Consider the following 18,868-nt stretch of genomic DNA (forward strand, 5'->3'; position numbering starts at 1 on the left):
TCAGGCATATTACTCATCTCTGTTTTGTTTATGTCTTTTGCTCTGATTTTGTCCTGTTCTTTATTTTGTACATATTCTTCTGTTTCCTCATATTGTGTAACTCTGTGTGTCTGTTTCTATGTGTTAGGAAAGTCAGCTACATCTGCTGTTCTTTAAAGTAGTGGCCTTATGAAGAACAGGTCCTGTAGTGCTCTACAGTGCAATGTCCCCTGTTCACCAGAACCTGGCACTTTAGGGGTGTCTTGAATGTGTGTAGTGCGTGCTCTGCTGTTGTGGTTCAGCTGAATTTGCCTTTTGTCCAGTCATCTGCAATGGCTCTCTTTGCCTGTTGTGGTCAGGGTTTGGTCCTTGCATTGTTAGTGAGCCAGTGTGGGGCCACCTTGGATTATGTTGAGTCAGACCAGGTATTTGCTAGAGATGTAGTATCACTGAACCGTAGGAGACTGTGGGGATGTGGTGCATGGTGCCAGCAAGGTGTGTGTTGGTGGGAGGAGACTTGCAGTTGCCTCCAGTGAGCAGGCTGAGATGGAGGAGGTAGACCCAGAGAAGAATTTGGGGCAGGTCAAGTGGTGTTAGCAAGGTTTGTGTGGTTCTGCTGTTGGAGGGAATCTGGAGCTGAGGCCTGGCTGGTGAGTGTGTCTGCAGGACAACATGGATGGGTGGCTTTAGCAAGTTAGGTGGAGAGTGTTGGCACTGTGCTGGTCCCAGCTGGTGTCCCTGTATCTAGACTAGGGTGAGGGAGGGAAATGGTGCCCACCAGCTATTTTCCTCCTGGAAAAGTCTCCCAATAATCCCTATCCCTCCAGCATGCACTCTGAGATTAACAAACAAATTGCCTCCTGTATGCACCAGGTGTTTTCCAAATTGCTGCTTCGTTGCTGTATCTATGTGGGACTGTTTACTGTGCTCTCTTTAAAGGTGCGGAATTAGTTTCCTCTCACCCTTCCAGCCCACAAGCCTGCTGATTTTTTAAAGTTCCAGGTTTTAAATCCTTCTGGTTTTAAGACCTTGTGAATTTTGTCCCCTCTGCTTTTCAGAACCAAATGTTATGGGATTCATCTTCCCTGTGTAGGCTTCCTGTCATGAGAGTCTTTTCTTTCTCCTCTGTGGGCTGAGCAGTCCCTCCCTTCCACTGACAGTCCCATAGATCCGTTTAGCTCTTGACTACATCTCTGCCCTTCCTACCTCTTTGATGTAGCCTCTCATCTACATTTAGCTGTGGAGAGTCTGTTCTTTTATTTTTGGGTCATATTTGTGTTATTTATGCTGAGGTGGTTGTTATCTAGTTTTATCTTCAAGACAAGCTGAGCTTAGGTTCCTCCTACTCTGCCATCTTCTTCAGAAGTCCTGACCATACAGTTCTTATTTTTTGTTCTGTTAATGTGATGTGTCATGTTGATTGATTTGTGGATATTGAACTGTCTTTACACCCCAGGAATAAATCCCACTTGATAATGATGAATGATCCCAATGTATTCTTAGATTTTAATTTGCTCATTTTTTGTTGAGAAATGTTGCATCCATGTTCATCAGGGATATTGGCCTGTAGATGGGAGCGCCTGGGTGGCTCAGTTGTTTAAGCTTCCAGCTCCTGGTTTTGGCTCAGGTCATGATCTCAGGGTTTTGAGATTGAGCTCTGTGTTAGGCTCCACACTCAGTAGAGAGTCTGTTTGGGATTCTTTCCCTCTTTCTTTAGCTAAACCCTGTCACACCCACTGTTCACGCTCTCTTGTTCTCAAATATATACAATCTTAAAATTTTTCATAATTGTTTTTTGCAATTTTTTGTATTTTGGAGATGTTTGTTGTTACTTCTCCATCTTTATTTCTGATTTTATTTATTTGAGTCCTCTTCTTGATGAGTCATCATTCTAAGGGTTTATCAGTTTTGTTTATTTTTTAGAACCATCTCTTGGTTCCACTGATCCTTTCGGTTTTTGTTTTTTTTTTTTAATTCACTGTTTCAGTTACTTTCTTTCTGAGCTTTATTGTCTTCTTCTTTCTACTGACCTTGGGCTTTGTTTGTTTTTATTTTTATAGTTCTTTTAGGTGTAAGGTTAGGTTGTTTCTTTGAAATTTTTTTGTTACTTGAGTATGCCTGTATCACTGTGAACTTCCCTCTTAGATCTGCTTTTGCTGTATCCCAAAGATTTTCAACCATTGTGTTTTCATTTTCATTAGTCTCTGTGTATTATTTCATTTTCTCTTTTATTTCTTCATTGGCCCATTTTTTTGTTCATTTAATAACATGTTGTTTGCCTTCACATGTTAGTTTTTTCCATTTTTTTCTTCTTCTAATTGATATCTAGTTTTGTATCTTTATGATCAGAAAGGTGCTTGATATGGTTTTAATCTTTTTAAGTTTATCCAGACTTGTTTTGTTGCCTAACAAAATAAAACAAAACAAGACATTCTCCCTCTTAGAGAATGTTCCATGTGCACTTGAGAAGAATTTATATTCTGCTGTTTTGAATTGGAATGTTTTGTATATATCTATTAAGTCCATCTGGCCTAATGTGTCATTGGAAGACGTAGTTCCCTTATTGATTTTCTGCCTGGATGATTTATCCATTGATATAAGTAGGAGAAGCAATCACCTTTAAGTAAATCTTGAAGACTTCTCAGCTTTCTTCAATAATCTTCTCTAGTTGTTTAACATCTGGTCTAACAAAATTCTCCCTTGCATTTAAATTAAATTCATTTGTATTCTGTCCATTTTTCCTTCTGCTGTCCTCAATAACCAAGGAGACAACTATAGTCTTGGCTTCTTGGGATAATGCCTCAATTATTGGCAATTCATTGATTTTCATTGAAGAAATGTAGCTCATGTCAGGATTTAAGTGCTCCATAATTAATGAATGAAGTTAAGAATTGGATTAAGGAAGAGGATAAATGAGATGGCTCCAATAAATTGCTGGTCTTATATACCAAATAAACATTAGATATAAGTGTGAACATTAGTATATATAGCTATATTTAGATAAAAACTTCATTTATCTTGAAGTATATATTTCAATATTACAGAAAATACAAAGAAAATAGCCACCAGGACTATGTCTTGTAGGCTTTGCTGAAGAAATTTCAAACTTGGGTATAAATAAGCCTTGGCTAATAGAAGGAATAGATCTGTGCTTGACTTGGACAACAAAACAATGATGGATTAATGAAATCAATGTAATTCATATTTTCTTCCACCTTACATTCCTTCCATTGATTCATTTAGTTTTCATATGTTATTAATGCATTCCTAAATTTAGTGTGACTTTCTCACAAATATTTTAATAAATCTTTCCTATTTTCTTGATTATAAAACTAGCTCTTAAAAAATGCTGCAGTTTCCTTACATATTCTTAAAGATATAACTACTTTACCTCTTCTTTGGTGAGACCTTAGAAAACCACAGAAGCTCATCCTAGACTGGCCAGATCTATCATCCTGATATCAAGCTGATTTCTCTTTCAATATGGGTCTGTATGTTTCCTTTTCCATGTTATTAAATGTATCAACTTATTATAGATCTTATTGCTCTATCACTTTGTTTTTCCCCCACTGTGAAAGGAAATACATTTTCTTTGTTCTTCCTCTGCACTAATATATGCTTCCTGTGTTAACCATACTTAATGAAAACAATCACAATTTTCTCAGGTTTGTTTCTCCCTACTGTGTACTTGAGATGAAAAACTCACTTCCCTGTGTACAGTACAATAATTTTAATTGGAAAGAAAAGGAAATCACCAGTGACATTTCTAATACCTTCTGTCGTCTGCCTCTTTCCTCAGGACCAGCTTATAATAAATCAATTGTGAATCTAACCATGGATAGGGAGGGGTACTAGATTTGCTAATGGCCCCCTTAAAAAAACAAGGCAGGTATATGTCACCCTATCACTGATTTAGAAGCATTACCCAGCTTTGTTTTTGCAAATAAAAATAGTTGAGGCTATTCCTTATCCTTTACCAAATAATCAAGTATTTCCAATTTAACTGATGGGGGATTGGTTTGCAGCATACTTCTGGTAGTTTGAAAGCTTTGCCTGAGGTGAAGGAAGTAAGGATTTTAGAATGTGGATTTTAGGATCTTATTTCTGTTCCATAAAACACAAAATGGATGTTTCTTTAGAGGTTCAATATTTCTGGCATGTTCACTGCCTCTGCATACTCCCTCCCTTTTCTCTGTCCATTTTGGGGTCAGGACACCTTGAAACCTGTCCATGGTTTTTAAAATGAGACAAGCGAGATGAATTCAGAAAATCAGGCTGTATGGATATGCCCATTAGCATTTAATTTAAGATGTTAGAGATAGTCAGATTTTACAGGATCCTGTAGCATTTGACACTGTGACCCAATTCACAAATGCTCCACATCATTTCTACTTGAAATTCACAATACTGAAGCAAAAGAAGCATTAAATATTCTGCAGTTGTGCTTTAAAAGGTATGCTCTCCATTGTGAGATATTGTTTGTGAACTACTAAAAAAAACTATCTCTTTTTGCGAGTGAAAATTAATCCTGAACTCATCTTGCAGAACAACTTACCTTCTCATTTTTGTCAAATGTCGCCAAGATAATGGGAATCTGAACCAAAAAATTAGTGCTTTTAAAAGTATAGAAATAAGACAAATGATACTATATTTATTCAAAAGCAGTATTTAGTGCTTTCTTGATTCTCTTGGTGAATGCTACTTCCTTACTAAGTCTTGTGCTGGTTCATAGATAAATAAGATTAATTCAGCAAACACACTTCCTACCCTCTAGGAGCTGACAATCAAAAAACTTTTCAGATAGTTCATTAATGAAAGAACATTTGTTAAAGCTTCTTTAACTCCCTCGAAGATATGTTTATTTTCATCTTGGTTAAATTTATATGAAGCTTGCATTGCTCCATTTTAAATGATTTTAATTTATTCAAACCTACTAGAGGGACTTTGGCTTTTCCAGTATTCATTAAAATTAGAACAATGCAAAATTTCATAAACATTTTGTAAATGCCATAGTTTTAGCTTTCCTCTATCTTGGTGAATATTATTTTACTTGCATCTAAAAAATTACATACAAAACATTGATAAATAACAGGGTGCAGTGAAGACTGGCTTGTGGTACCCTGAGGTCACAGAGCATGTGAAACTTGATCCACTTCTCACCACCTGGGAGGTGATGAGCAAGTTTCCTAACCTTCCTTAGTCCTCTTCCAGGCTAGTGTGGAGTGACAAAGAAGAGTAAGACACACATCCTGAACTGGGACTCACAGTGTAGTAGAGGGAACAGACTCTTCAACAGATGATTACAGTATCCAGTGTAATACATGTGACGGTCAAAGTCTTCCCCAGAGACCATAGTGCAAAGCAAGGAGTACTTCATGTGGGTTTCACAGAGGTTCATAGCACATCCTAACTTGGCCTTAGGTCCACTGGCTGCTTCCCATGTCCTCATTAAACCCTCCTTGTCCTCAGGAGTGGGCTTCATGGTCCAGTCATTTCCATAATTCTCCTGCCCTCTAGGAAGCACTCACTCTTGGACAAACCCCATGGTCTATTTTGTCTGTGCCTGTGCCTGGGCAGCTGAACCCTGTGGGAAGAGGCCAGTTGACAGGAGGGCTTGATGTGAGATCTACTCAGCTCCCCAAGCCCTGTCTGCTCGATAGGAACGTCCTTCCACCCCGCCCCTTTGCCCCCACCTCAGCTATATCCTTCCTTCTTAGCCACCCCTCACTGGTTAGAACTTCCTCAAAACCCATGGCCCTCAGACTCAGAGACAAGACCTTTTCTTCTTTTCTTTCTTTCTTTCTTTTTTTTTTTTCAGAGCAAATATCAGCAAGGAGGGTCTCGCAGCAAGTCAGATGAGAGGAGATGAGGCAGCGAAGAGCGGGAAGAGTCAGATGGTCAAGAGGTGGGCTGGAAAGGGGCCAACGCAGAAGGTTGGGAGGAACTATTAGCAAGGAGGGTGAAGAGGAGGGTTCTGGGGCATGAGAACCTGGGATGGTCAAGGTTAGAGGAGGAGTGTTAAAGGAAATCAAAAGTGAAAAGGAAAGGGCATGGTGAGAGGTGTCCAATACTGCTGGGACCTTAAGGTACAGAATATTTATTTTCTCTGCAACTTTCGATCAGGAACCCATTGGTAGCTTCAGTGAAAGTAGCTATAGGGGAGTAGAAGAAAGTAAAAGCAAGAATGTAGTGGTTTAGGGTGTGAAAGAAAAGTGAGGAAGTAGAAAGTGCACGTATAGGCCAGAAATACCAAGATACCATCTAAACTTATCTTCCTGAATCCGAGCTTACCAGACATTCTGATTATTATGCTTTGCCTACTGGGAAGGGATGTGCTGTTTCTAGGAACACACATATTTCAGCCCATCTCACAACCATATTTTTTCATTGTAAATTAACAAATAACATTTTGGATTTAGAAAGGAAAAAAGGAGAGTAGGAAGGAAAGAAAAAGGTGGAAGTTTGGCTGAGAGAAGAGAGAGTAGCTAAAGGAGGAAAGCCAGCCCAGTGTTAAAAGAGGGAACTTTTTTTAAAAGAATACAAGTTCATTAAGCAAATTGGTAGATAAGGAAAAGAAGAGAACAAAACTGAAGGTGAAGGGTTTGGGGCATTCTTTGGTTAGTAAAAGCTGAAAGCATCCTCCTAGGTACCAGGAATGGAGCTAAGTCCATGAGATACCATAATGACAATAGGCATAGGGTCTCAAACAGGCAAGAGGTATTTGGAGAGGAGTTTAGTCTTGGACAGGAGAAGGGGGATCCATCAAGTGCTAAGCCTGGAGGGCAGGAGACGATGCTAGATGTGGACTTAGGTAAGCTCCCAGATGAGGGTCAGGGACCTGACGAGGTTCCTTGTCCATGGAATCAAGTGAGAGACAGAGTTGTCTATTGAGGTTGTGCTATGTCAGGACTAGGGAGACAGTCTGAGGGAGGTGGCCTGGGGGAAGAAAGAAGCCTCTGAGAGAAAGCAGAGAGAACCGACATGTTTTTAAAAATTAAGTGTCAGAGCTCATACTAAGGTTGGAAACAGCAAAACTGTGGTGGCCTAGTTTGTAAATTTGTCTTTTTTTTTTTTTTTTTTTTTTTGTGGTACTCTCCAAAGAATTGGAGAGTTCAGGTCCTTGGATTCAGTCAAGATGGAAGGTTTTTAGGGTGTGAATAATCCAAAGGACCCTAGGAGAAGGGGTTTAGCTTGTTGGGTTAGGTGAATGTCAAGGGCTTAAAGCAGGGAGAGGGAGAACAAAGTGTGTTCCTCAAGAAAGTCCACGAGAGAGTGTCTGTTTGTTGACCCTGGAGGCAGTTACCGTGTGAAGAAGCCGCCTGCCTGCTAGAGGTTTGGAGCTTGAAAACCTGGCAGGTCCACTTAGTTCTTAGTGACCTGGTGTACCTCATAAGAATGAAATCTTCATTATTGCTTTAAATTCTCACAACCAGCTGTCTTCAGTGGTTACTTTTTCCTCCCTTCTTTTTATGTTGGCCCCAGCCTTTACTATTTTCCATCTGAAAAAAGATTAAAACAAAACCAATACAGTAGTGTCCTGAGATGAAGCCAAACAGAAATGACCCCTTCTATAATGCTTTTAGAAGAGCCAAGTGACTGAGTGAATAAATAAATAAAAATCAAACATGAAAGAGCTAAATGGTTTGAAGAAAGCAATAAGATCATCTATATTTTCCAAAATAATCAACAAAGGTTTCACCCTAAACGGACTTCCCTTTACTCTGAAGAAGTAGCACTTTGTTTGCCCTCACATTTCTGCTCACAAGATGAGGTGTAAAGGTGTTAAATGATGTTCATAGATCCCATAGCTGGCATTTGACAGAGTTGGAATTTGATCTCTGTGTCTCTGGTTTTTGAAAACCATGCTTTCCCCACAAAACCGTACAATATAGTTGTTTATCACTCCAACGAATGTCTCAAAAACAGCTGTTTAACACTGTAAAAAGAATTCCCAAATGACATGACTGAAAGTCAAAGATACACTTAAGGATAATCGTAGATAATTGTACCTAGAGACTTGTTTAGATCCACGATCATTTGATTTTCTCTAATTGTTTAACTGACCACTTTTCTCAGGGCACAGAGTTGAGCCACGTAATGTCTTCCTTTTTGTGGAGAGAACAGCCTTTGTTTAGGTGATTGTTTGTGTCTGACCAGATGGATCGAAAAAGAGGTAGAATAAGTTGGGATCTGAATTGCTTTACCTAAGAGTATGGGACATAGGTCATTTTCCTTTGTTCCCAAGAGGAGAGAAGGTTAAAGCTATATCACAGAAGTGGGCAATTGCTGAAGAATTTGGTTGATGGCAGGAGGAAGAGAAAAGATCCAACAAGAACATAGCAAACCAGGACACTAGAGACAGGTAGAGGTGACCTTGAGAACTTAACATTGCTTGGAACCTGCAGAAATCTTTGGAGGCAGGATTTCATCTTTCCGTAGAATGAGGAATGGGAGAGAGAATTTTTTTGAGTTTTAAAGGGCAGATGCCATTTGCATTGTGGTGGATTTTGTCTTCATTTGTTGTTGCACCTATTTTAAATAACACATGGCCCATTCTTTACATGTTTGCATCACGAGTTTGCATCTGTTCACTCTAGGTGACATAAATGTAATTTACAAATTTATATTTTCAAGTGCATCATCCTTTATTTGTAGGTATTTTGTAAATTTGAGAATTTCTTTATGGATTTTGAGTCTATTAATTACCCATCTATTTGTGTGGGTTCCTCAAGTGTGACAGAAATAATATGGGTAGTAGTTTTAATTTAATGCATGGATTAAGTATGCTCCTATTCAAGATGCTAATTCAGTAGATACATTCTTGGCTTTGATGGTTTATGTAGTGTTATAAACACTAAAAATATGGACAGTCTAATGTGTAAAAATAGATAATAAAAGTTTTTTATTGTAAATTTTATTGTAAATTTTATTTATAAAATTTATTTATTTATGGTGTCCCTTTTTTTAAGGATTAGTCACAAGTTTGGCTTTATTTAAAAAAATGACTAATGTGAACTCACACCTAATGCCAGTCATTCTTTTGATAATTATATAATTGGTGTGAAGTTTTTGCTTTTTGAGAATTAAAGCATACTTATGGAGGAGAAGCTTTAAACTATTAAAGAAAAAAGTCTTCGATACCTTATAAACCAGCTGGTCATTCTAGTTACTAGAGAAAAATAAATCTATTTCAGACTACAAAATTCATTAATTAATTCAAAATTCTATACTTCATTATATTTGTTATTTTTAAAAATATTTCATACATGCTCATTTGTACTTTTTATGGCAATGATAAGAAGTCTCCATAAATAAATTACTACAGCACTGTAGTAAACTTCTTCTGTGGGTCACTTGCAATGATCAGCACTCCGGGTTTTCCAAAACCTGTGAGAGAGATGTCGTCATCTCCAGTTTGCGTATGAGGAGCCTCAGCTGGCCTGTGTTAAGTGCTCCTGTGAGATGAGAGTCATAAAGGAGCCTGTGTGGGGTGATGCCACAGCCTGTCCTGAAGCTCACCCCCTAGCCTAGTGTACAGCTGACCACGGCAGGCTTCCAGGAGAGCTGAGAACTTGAGGTGGTTTTCCACAATCCTGAATTGGCTGGCAGAGTTCCAGAGTGTTTTCCCGGAGAGCATGGACACGTTTGGTTCTTTGCATCCCGCTCCGTCCTTGTAAGGGCCCTAGTGCGGTATTACGTACACAGGCTTCCACTGAAGAGTGTAGTATAGGATGGTCCTTCAACAGATGTATTTTCTGTCCTCAAAAAAAAAAAAAAAAATTGCAGAGCCACCAGACTTGACCTACCCTGAACAATGTAGATTGAGAGCTGTTTTCCTAAACACTATTATGTAGACCTTGTCAGCCTTGACCAGTCGTTGCTTTTGAGCACAGTGAGTTTGGGAGTCAGTGAACTCCAGTAGTGGAGACAGAAGTCACTTGCTTGGCAGTCACCTGTCATCCTTTCTCCCATATGCAGTCAACCATTTGTCACCACGTTTTGTGAAAAGCTGAACAAGGAAGCTTAAGAAAAATGCTTTGCTCTCGTCTCGATGATGGAACGCATTTCTCATTGCTGGTAGCATGGTGGTAACTTTTCATTCCTTCTGGCAGTTTTTAAAGACTTATTTGACTTTGGGGGAACCTGCAGCATATCTTAAAGTCACAGTTCAAAAGTATAAGACGGGGGGCGGGGAAAGTATAAGACAGGGTTGTTCATTTTCAATTTTGGCTGAAAAGTCTTAACTTCTACCGTGGCACTTCAAAGTTCTGGAAAACTTGGCTTTAAAAATGGATGCTGATAGGAGATGGCATACTTAATGACAAATGTATCTATAGAAAGCTGTTAAGATGCAGATTATCCCCCCCTGGGGTGGGGGAGGGAGATCAAAACTGCCAATCTGTAAAATGTCCTCGATCGAGGGAGGCATAGACTCTATCTTTGCAAGCGCTCTGATTGCAGGGGACAGTATAGCAGCATGTGGCATCATAACCCAGAGCAGGCAAATCAGCTTGATGACTTTCAAAGCCAGGAATACTGCTGCAGGCAAGGGTACTCCAGTCTAGGAGAAATTAAAACATATAGAGACTGTTATTAATTCCATATCTATTTTTGTATAGTCAAATCTGTATGCAAATCCTTAGCATCTCATTTCCGCAGATTAATCTAAAAGTGAAGAGTGTTATGTGAAGAGAATGTAATGATAAAACTTGGCAAATAACACTGCGGAAGGAATGTGGGCCGCAAACTTGGATGCTTTCTTTAAAATTTATTTTTTTTGTGCTGAGAACAAAAGGTTTTTATTTATATGATCGTTTGTAAATTATTTCAAAGGGGGAAAGCAATAGAAGCAATTTCAAAGGTTTTCCCTTGCAGTCTTGACTTGGTAAAAGTTACAGTGCTAGGTTTTTTAGGCACCTCCTGTGGTTTAACATTCCAGAAGTAATCAACCAAATAACTAACTCGGATTTTTATTTTTCCTTCCACCTAGTAACCTAGTATCTCATTTCTAAACATTGTCATGCGAATGAAAATTTGTATGTAAGGGTAAGAAATCTAATTACTGCCTGCAGATTTGGGAGGGGGGGAGGAAACTATTATGAATGCATCTGTAGAAGAGAGCAAATAATAATTCTGAAGAGCATGAAGATAAATTGTATGCCCTGCCTAGGAGAGAGGATGTAATAGCTATATCTGAATCCATTGGTTGTACATTTAATCTATAATGGGCAGAGTCTGATACATATAGTGGTGTAAATATTTTCAAATAGTGTTATAAACAGATAGTTTACTGCAGTAGATATTAATTCTGTCCCATCTTTCTAAAACAAGGAGAGAAACTGTCAAAGTTTTGAAGCAATGGGTGGGAGATTCACCTTCTGCTCCCTCTCATTTGGAGAAATGATTATAGGCAAGCTGGACATTCATCTGGTGCTTATGGCCCAGATCAAAAGCACTTGGCAATCATTTTACCCTAAAGACTTGTGTGGTCTCAATATATTTGATTATTCTTGTGTAGTTATGCTGAGAAAGAATGATTGGACATTCAATTTTTAATCAGATAAAAGAAAAGGAAGGTTGGGAGGAAAAAGCAAACATACCTCTGTTTATTTGACATACATTTTGACTCTATGTAGGCATTTCAACCTCAGCTTGCTTAAGTGTATTTTCTTTTCCTTTTATTTTATTTTAAAATGAGACATTCAATAGGAAATGCAGAGAAGACTTTCTTTGGAGGGCAGGAAGCTCATGTCTCTCTGCTCTTTGTGGATTTACTCTGAAGATAAAGCTTTCATTGATCTTAAAAGTAGTTGCAGGCTTCAGAGAGAATATTAAAAAAAAAAGAAAGCCCTCCAGTTAATAAAAGCCATAGTCAATTATATGAAAGAAATAATCTCCTTATTGTGATTGCACGAGAGAGTAATGATTGGCCTGGACAGGGTCCCTTCCCTTTATGTAGCCATTGATATTGATTGATTATTCGCCTCAGTTAAGGACTGTGTACAAATCCTCTGGATTCTTGTTGACGTGATTCCTGGCCACCGGAGTTGATGATGGTGACCGATCCAAAGTACTGGAACTGTCAAAGCAAAAATTATACGGGACAAAGTTAAGCAGATAAGGAAGACTTTGTTCAAGACTATTGCAATAGGGAGGGAGACCAGAATGCAGTCTGAAATGAACTCTGCTGAAGAAGAGGCAGGAGGGTTTTCAAACACTGAGCTTTTCTCAGCGAGAAAAGTACTGAAGGAGTTTTGGGGTAAAGGTTGATCAGTGTGATGTATTGAGCATATTCAGTTTCCCCTGATTTTGTAACTGTTTTCCTCTGTGTTCAGACCATGTGTATTTGCTGATTGGCGCCCAGCAAAGTGAGGCTCCTGCCCTCCTCCAGAGAGACTGGGAGACAGAGAGATTATCTTCCATGATGATTACGTTTCAATGGGATGGTTCCTGGGGCTTTGAGGAAGTCATTCCCAGGTTGGAAAACTTGCATCAAGCTTCTTAAATGATTTCTGTCTCAAGGAGGCAGAGAAAGAATTTACAGATTTTTCTAAAGTAAGTGCAGGAAAAGGGATGTCAGGGGCCAAGAAGACAAAGAGAGGGCTATCTAAAGTTTAGTCAAACTGAGAAAACCGTTACAGCTGTTTTGGTCATTATTGTAACAGTACATACTTTTTGAATTCAAACAATTTCAACAGGAAACACCTTTGGTCTGACTCAGTTTTAGATCTTCATTGTAAAATTGGCTGCTTCTTTGTGATACTTACTAAAATGTTACTCATTTTATTTATTTTTATTTTTTAAATTTAATTTCATTTTTTCAGTGTTCCAAGATTCATTGTTCATGCATCACCCCCAGTGCTCCATGCAATACGTGCCCTCCTTAATACCCACCACCAGACTTACCTCCCCTCACCCCCAAACCCTCAGTTTATTTCTCTGAGTCCACAGTCTCTCCTATTTCATCTCCCCCTCTGATTTCCCCCAATTCACTTTTCCTTTCCTTCTCCTAATGTCCTCCATGTTATTCCTTATGCTCCACAAGTAAGTGAAACCATATGATAATTGACTCTCTCTGCTTGACTTATTTCACTCAGCATAATCTCTTCCAGTCGCGTCCATGTTGATAGAAAAGTTGAGTATTCATCCTTTCTGATGGAGGCATAATACTCCATTGTATATATGGACCAATAAATATTACTCATTTTAAACGAGCATTGTATATGTGGACCAATAAATGTTACTCATTTTAAATGAGCATTAGGTACTATTTCTTAAGAGATTTTGGCGGGGGGCAGTAGGTTTGCTCTCGTATTCTTGTTTATTTTATTACCTAACATTTACTATCTCCTAGTGTTATTTTCTTGTAGGGCTTTTTTTATGTGTTTTTTAGTTCTCCCATTTGATGGTAAAAATTAAAGGAGATCAGTAATTTCTGGGTTTTACAGGGCTCAGTGTACACCACAAACGTGAAACTAAGTATGAGGACAGATAGGAAAACTTTGTTAGAAATGTAATGATTTTTTAGTGGTTCTTGATTAAGCAGAAGGTCTTGAGACTTTGGATGTAAGCAATTGTCAGGAGGCTTTGGAAGAGTTGATGACACGGACTACATGCAGTGCTCTCGGATATGGTCACCCTTTGTCTCACGTGGCTTATCAAGCACTTGAAATGTGGCTAATCTGGATTGAGATGGGCTGTGTCAAACAGACATTGGATTTTGAAGACCATATGAAAAAAAGAATATAAAATATCTCCAGAATTTTTCTATTAACTTCACATAGAAATGATAATATTTGGGCTATGTTGAGTTAAATAAAATCTATATTGAGTTTCCTTTCACTGTTTCTTTTTAGTGTTTCATGTGGCTACTGGAAAATTTAAAATTGCATATGTGACTCACATTGGGGGCTCTTGTTATATTCTTTTGGACAGCTCTGGCTCTAGATTTCTTTTGATAAGTCATGTCTTTTCTTAGATCTGGTTGCTCCGAAGAGATATCAAGATATCACTGTGTTGGCGTACAGAAGGTTAGAGCTGTAAAAATTGCCAGTTTAGCTAAGGACAGGAATTTCCTGTATAATTCTGTCGTGGGCATAAATTGTGTGGAGATTTGTCTATGTGTGATGTTCATTCCCACTCGCTGCCATTCTTTGCCCCTCATTCTGGCCATGCAGAGCAGCTTGCCAGAACTGGGGCCTCTTGGTAATCTCAGCATACTTGTTGCTTACTCTCCACGGGATTGCTTCTGAAATGTTTCTTGAACATGAAACTGCTTCAAAAATAAGCTTCTTAATTATGTCATGGGCTCACCACGAGGGTAGACAAACAGATCCTCAGCAGTAGCTGATTTTCCTTTAATTGTATCTCATTCTTATGTTGGAATATCTTATTTCGTATTCATAAAAGCTCTAACCCATGTTAATACATTACAGGTGGGGTAACTAACACAGCCCAGTATCAGAACAGACTAATGGTGTATGAACCTAACCAGGTAAGAATCATATAATAAAAACTCATTACCTTAATTAAAATGAATTTTAGAAGATTTCCACAGTAATTAGTAGTTGAAATGCCAAGTCTGTACATACGCATGCATCTTCAACTTGCGTAGAGAAAAGGAAGCATCTGGATAAACTGCCTTTTGGTTGCTTTTTTTTTCCCCCCCTCACAAAATTTCTGCTCCTTTGGTTTTATGCGATACACGATGCTTAACTCTTTCAGAGTTTTGCACAATGTAGAAAAAAGGGGCGATAGGCGGATGAGTTAAATGCCCCTTATTTCCATTATCTCAAGTGGTTATTCATATTCAGAGGGATCCAAAGAAAGGATTTTGATTGACCTGTTGTATGTCCTTCCAGAAGGCATCTCATTCCAAGAGGGGAACATGCTTATTGTTTCATTACTCCCAAATAAAATAGTAACTTTTATTTAACTCAGTGTAGGCGGAATGCCTTTGAGGGGTGTCAAGGACAAGTCTGAAGTAGAAGTATCTGGAAAGTGTGAGGGTGTTTCTCATCTGATAGCTAGTACCTGAGCTGGAAGCATTCTGATGGTGTCTGTGCCTTGTTCTGCCCACTTGCCATCCACACTCAATGAGTTTTTTGTCCCCCAGAGAAGAACAATTTTTATTCTCTTTTCCTTCTACCAAAATGTCTGTGGCCTTGGCACATGTTTTCAGGACTTCACCGTTTCTATGATTTTGGTAATGTAAATATTTTTTGTGATTATGACAGTTTTCCAAAATGATTTGATCTGCGAATTTAATATTCATCAGCTGGAGATAATGGAACATGAAACAACGGGTTGGCTTTGGCAGCCTGGGTCAGGATCCGCCACGAAATGTGTGTCCTGATGACCTCAGTCGATCTGGTGTCTTTTTATTTCAACCTAATTTGATTCTGAATTTAACGAAGGTGTTTCTCTCTTTGCAAGTGTGTTTCCTGATGTCATTAGAAGCTGTAGATTTCAGAGACCACATGTCCATGGGCCAGGTGTCTCAAGAGGGATCATTAATTTGCAGTTGCTTGAGTTCGGTGCACACGTGGTTAAAGAGGAAGAAGGTGTTAACATTTCTCAAATGAGTTCTGTTTCATGTTTGTACACACATGCTCTTTTTAAAAATTCTGCTGGCATACTGTTTACGGTGGGTACTGGCAAACATCACATCTGCTTGCATCTTGCTCAGAATCTCAATAACTCTATCATTCAGCCCTGGTGCTTATTTCTCTTCTAGGTCTTTGTGGAGAGTCGATAATGCCTGCCATCTGCCACAGAGCACATCGCTACCTGCCAACAGGCAGGCTGGGGTGACCTCTGCTTCCCCACTACTGATTAGTATTCACATGCTAGCTTATTAGGAGTGACCCCACCAGGCCTCTCTGTTTCTTTGCCTTTGCAGTGCTTGGAGGCTCACCTGGCAGGCACGGCAGTGAAGGAAGCTAAAGATATAATCAGGGGATGCAGGCAGGCTTTGCAAACCAGATGGCGTCCACAGTCCTGTGGCAGGGGACCGGACTGCTAATGCAAACGTTGATTCCTAATACCAGAATGGGTTGCCTCCTAGAAAGCACCATCAGAGTTTGGAGTTAAATCCACTCATGTGAAATGTATCAAAGATATTTCTTCACAGAATATCTGAAAGAAAGGTGTGGCTATCTTATTAAAGAAGACTTTTGATTGGAAAGAGATTCTTATGACACGTGTAAAAAGGGGGAGCAGATAAATGCAAGCCTTTCAAACTGTACAAACCACTCTTTTTTTAAGTCTATCTTCAAAAGAGAAATTAGAAATGAGCTAGGAGATAGGCCTTCAGTGAATGGACCTTTAGTGAATAGTTTCTTATTCTTTTACAGCTTTGTGAACTGGTGAAACTCTATGTATTAAAAACATCATATGTTCTTTCTATCGAAATCCAAATTTTTCTTGGCAAAAAGGAATCTGGGTTCCTCCTGTAGGTTAGTGTTTATGTACAAAGGAAATGGTTGGATTTACTTGCCTGTCCATTGCTTAGTTACGGCTTAAAATTAAGGTCGTATTTGATTTTCATCTAATTTTGCATTTTAAATTAGATTTTTGAAAGAAGCCATATTGAAGAGGAGTTGAGCATTGTCTTTCTCATTAGTGAGTGACCTACAACAAAACAGTGAAGGTTTCACCATTCCTGAAGTTGTTTAAAATTTGGCCTTCTGCCAAAACAAACGTATGCCTAGAAATAACTTTTCCCAGTTTGGTAGACAATATGATTATAAATATGTTAAAAGGGACTAGGCAGCAGCACCTGGGTGGCTCAGTGGGTTAAGCCTCTGCCTTCAGCTCAGGTCATGATCTCAGGGTCCTGGGATTGAGCCCCACATAGGGCTCTCTGCTCAGCAGGGAGCCTGCTTCCCCCTCTCTCTCTGCCTGCCTCTCTGCCTGCCTGTGATCTCTGTCTGTCAAATAAATAAATAAAATCTTAAAAAAAAAAAAAGGGACTAGGCAGCATGAGACTTTGTTGTGACACCAGATCTTTGCTCTTCTATTGATCTTGGGAGGTTAATTTTGGAAAGAATAGCAGAATCACCCTAGCCCTAGCTTATGTAGAGGCCTTGGGTAACCAGTGATTACTGTCACAATAATTTTTTAAAGTGTGTGTTTATTGGACATTATGTGGCACTCTTCTAAATGTTTTGTGTTAACTAATTTAATCATCACAACAAGCTTGTCAGGTACAGTATGACTCTCCCCACTTTACAGATGAGGAAAGAGGCACATAGAGGTTAAGTACTTCGCTCAAGGTCACAGAAAGGTTATAAACTCAGGCATTCTGGATCCAGAGCCTGTTTTCTTAAATCATTACACCTAGCCATGGGCTTTCACTCAAGCAATTTGCATGAATAAGTTTTCTCAATAGGGTGAGGGAACCATCATGAAAATTTCTATATTCTCATGTGCTCCCCTTATAAAATGCAAATACCCTATAAAATGCAACCCAAATAAGAGGAAATGCCTTTGTACGTTGCAAAATACAGCTGGAAATATGGTTCTTCTGTAATTGTTTTCAGGCCAGAAGCCTGTTCCTTTCAAAATATGTAAACAACATTCCAGTAGAATGGAATAGACAAAGCAGAGTCCCAGCTCCTAACGAGGCACTGCTGTTTTCTGCTTCGGAGGTCTGCTGTTAACAGAGTCCACCTGAATTTCTTTCTTTCTTTCTTTCTTTCTTTTTTTTTTTCCTCAGAATAAATGGATAAGCCGCAGCCCTATGCTGCAGAGAAGGGTCTACCATTCCATGGCTGCTGTTCAAAGAAAGCTTTATGTTCTTGGAGGCAATGACTTGGACTACAATAACGACCGGATCCTTGTGCGGCATATAGATTCTTACGACATAGACGCTGACCAGTGGACGCGTTGTAATTTCAACCTGTTGACTGGCAAGTACCTTTGACTAAGTAAATCAGGAAAGGCAGAGATTCAAGAAATTGCCACTCTTGTTTTCTTACACATCTTCAGTGCCTCCCTATCTTCAGTGCATGATGGCAGAACCACTTGTGTTCATTAACCGGAAAGACTTGTCTCTTGACATTATTTATCTTACAAAATGTGACTCAGTCAAGTGGCTGAGCTAGTTTCTCAGGGTCTCTGTTACCTTCGTGTATCTTCTCACTTGGCTGAGAGAGGTCTATCAAGTCCTTTCTTGTCAATAAATATGCACGTAGGAACTTTGAGGTGATTAGGAGGAACGGGGGAATTAATAACTTTACAGAAGCAACATTTTTCTTTTCACTTCTAGTCCTCTTTTATTTATTTTGAGGTCAGGCATCTGGTCTTCGTTGTTTGTTACTGTCAGGTACGATTTCTGGCTGTATTCTCCTAGCAACTAAATCTTAGAGCAGTTCTGTGCATAGGGGTTTGGTGGTGTTTCTGGCCACATAGCAGTTCAAGCATTACCCAGGGCAACACTAGGTATGGACGCTCCTGATCCCAAAAGGGAATAAAAGGAAAGCAGTGAACAATGTACCCATAACGTTTCTTTATGGAGTTGAAAACTTTCTCTCCCTTGTCAGCGTACGTTGTAAACATGCACAGGTGACCAGGTCCCTTCCCTTCTAGGCTGCTCTACCAAATAGGAAATTCACACACTCAACATGGTGGGCTGGACTGGCCCCTGAGGACATCTTCATATGCTGAGTGGGGCACTCCACCCCTCACAGCTGCTGCTGGTGAGGCAACAGCAAACGCGGACCCAGTGTGAAGGGGTTAGATGCTTTGTGCGGAGCTCCTGTTTTTGTGAAAATGATCTTTAACCCACTGAGCCACCCAGGCGCCCCTGTGAAAATGATCTTTAAGGCCCACCTACAAGTACTTAACCCTCTCCAAGTTTCTGTAGTGGCACCTTAGTCCCTCCGTC

The 18,868-nt window shown here is 39.3% G+C and overlaps 1 protein-coding gene across 9 annotated transcripts in view; it reads left to right on the forward strand.

The window, feature by feature from the left end:
* KLHL32 (kelch like family member 32) overlaps window positions 1–18,868 on the forward strand; it is a 246,296-nt gene that overhangs the window by 186,589 nt on the left and 40,839 nt on the right. For 7 of the 9 annotated variants that reach the window (XM_032858162.1, XM_032858163.1, XM_032858165.1 and 4 more), the window contains 2 exons: window positions 14,415–14,473; window positions 17,699–17,891. In XM_032858162.1, the coding sequence (XP_032714053.1) occupies window positions 14,415–14,473; window positions 17,699–17,891 (252 nt within the window). Of the gene's footprint in view, window positions 1–14,414; window positions 14,474–17,698; window positions 17,892–18,868 lie in introns of those variants that run through there. The other 2 variants (XM_032858167.1, XM_032858170.1) reach the window with 1 other exon arrangement.

The sequence above is a fragment of the Lontra canadensis genome, unplaced genomic scaffold (assembly GCF_010015895.1).
Source record: "Lontra canadensis isolate GAN:19392208 unplaced genomic scaffold, GSC_riverotter_1.0 scaffold14, whole genome shotgun sequence".
In the NCBI taxonomy this organism is placed as follows: domain Eukaryota; kingdom Metazoa; phylum Chordata; class Mammalia; order Carnivora; family Mustelidae; genus Lontra; species Lontra canadensis.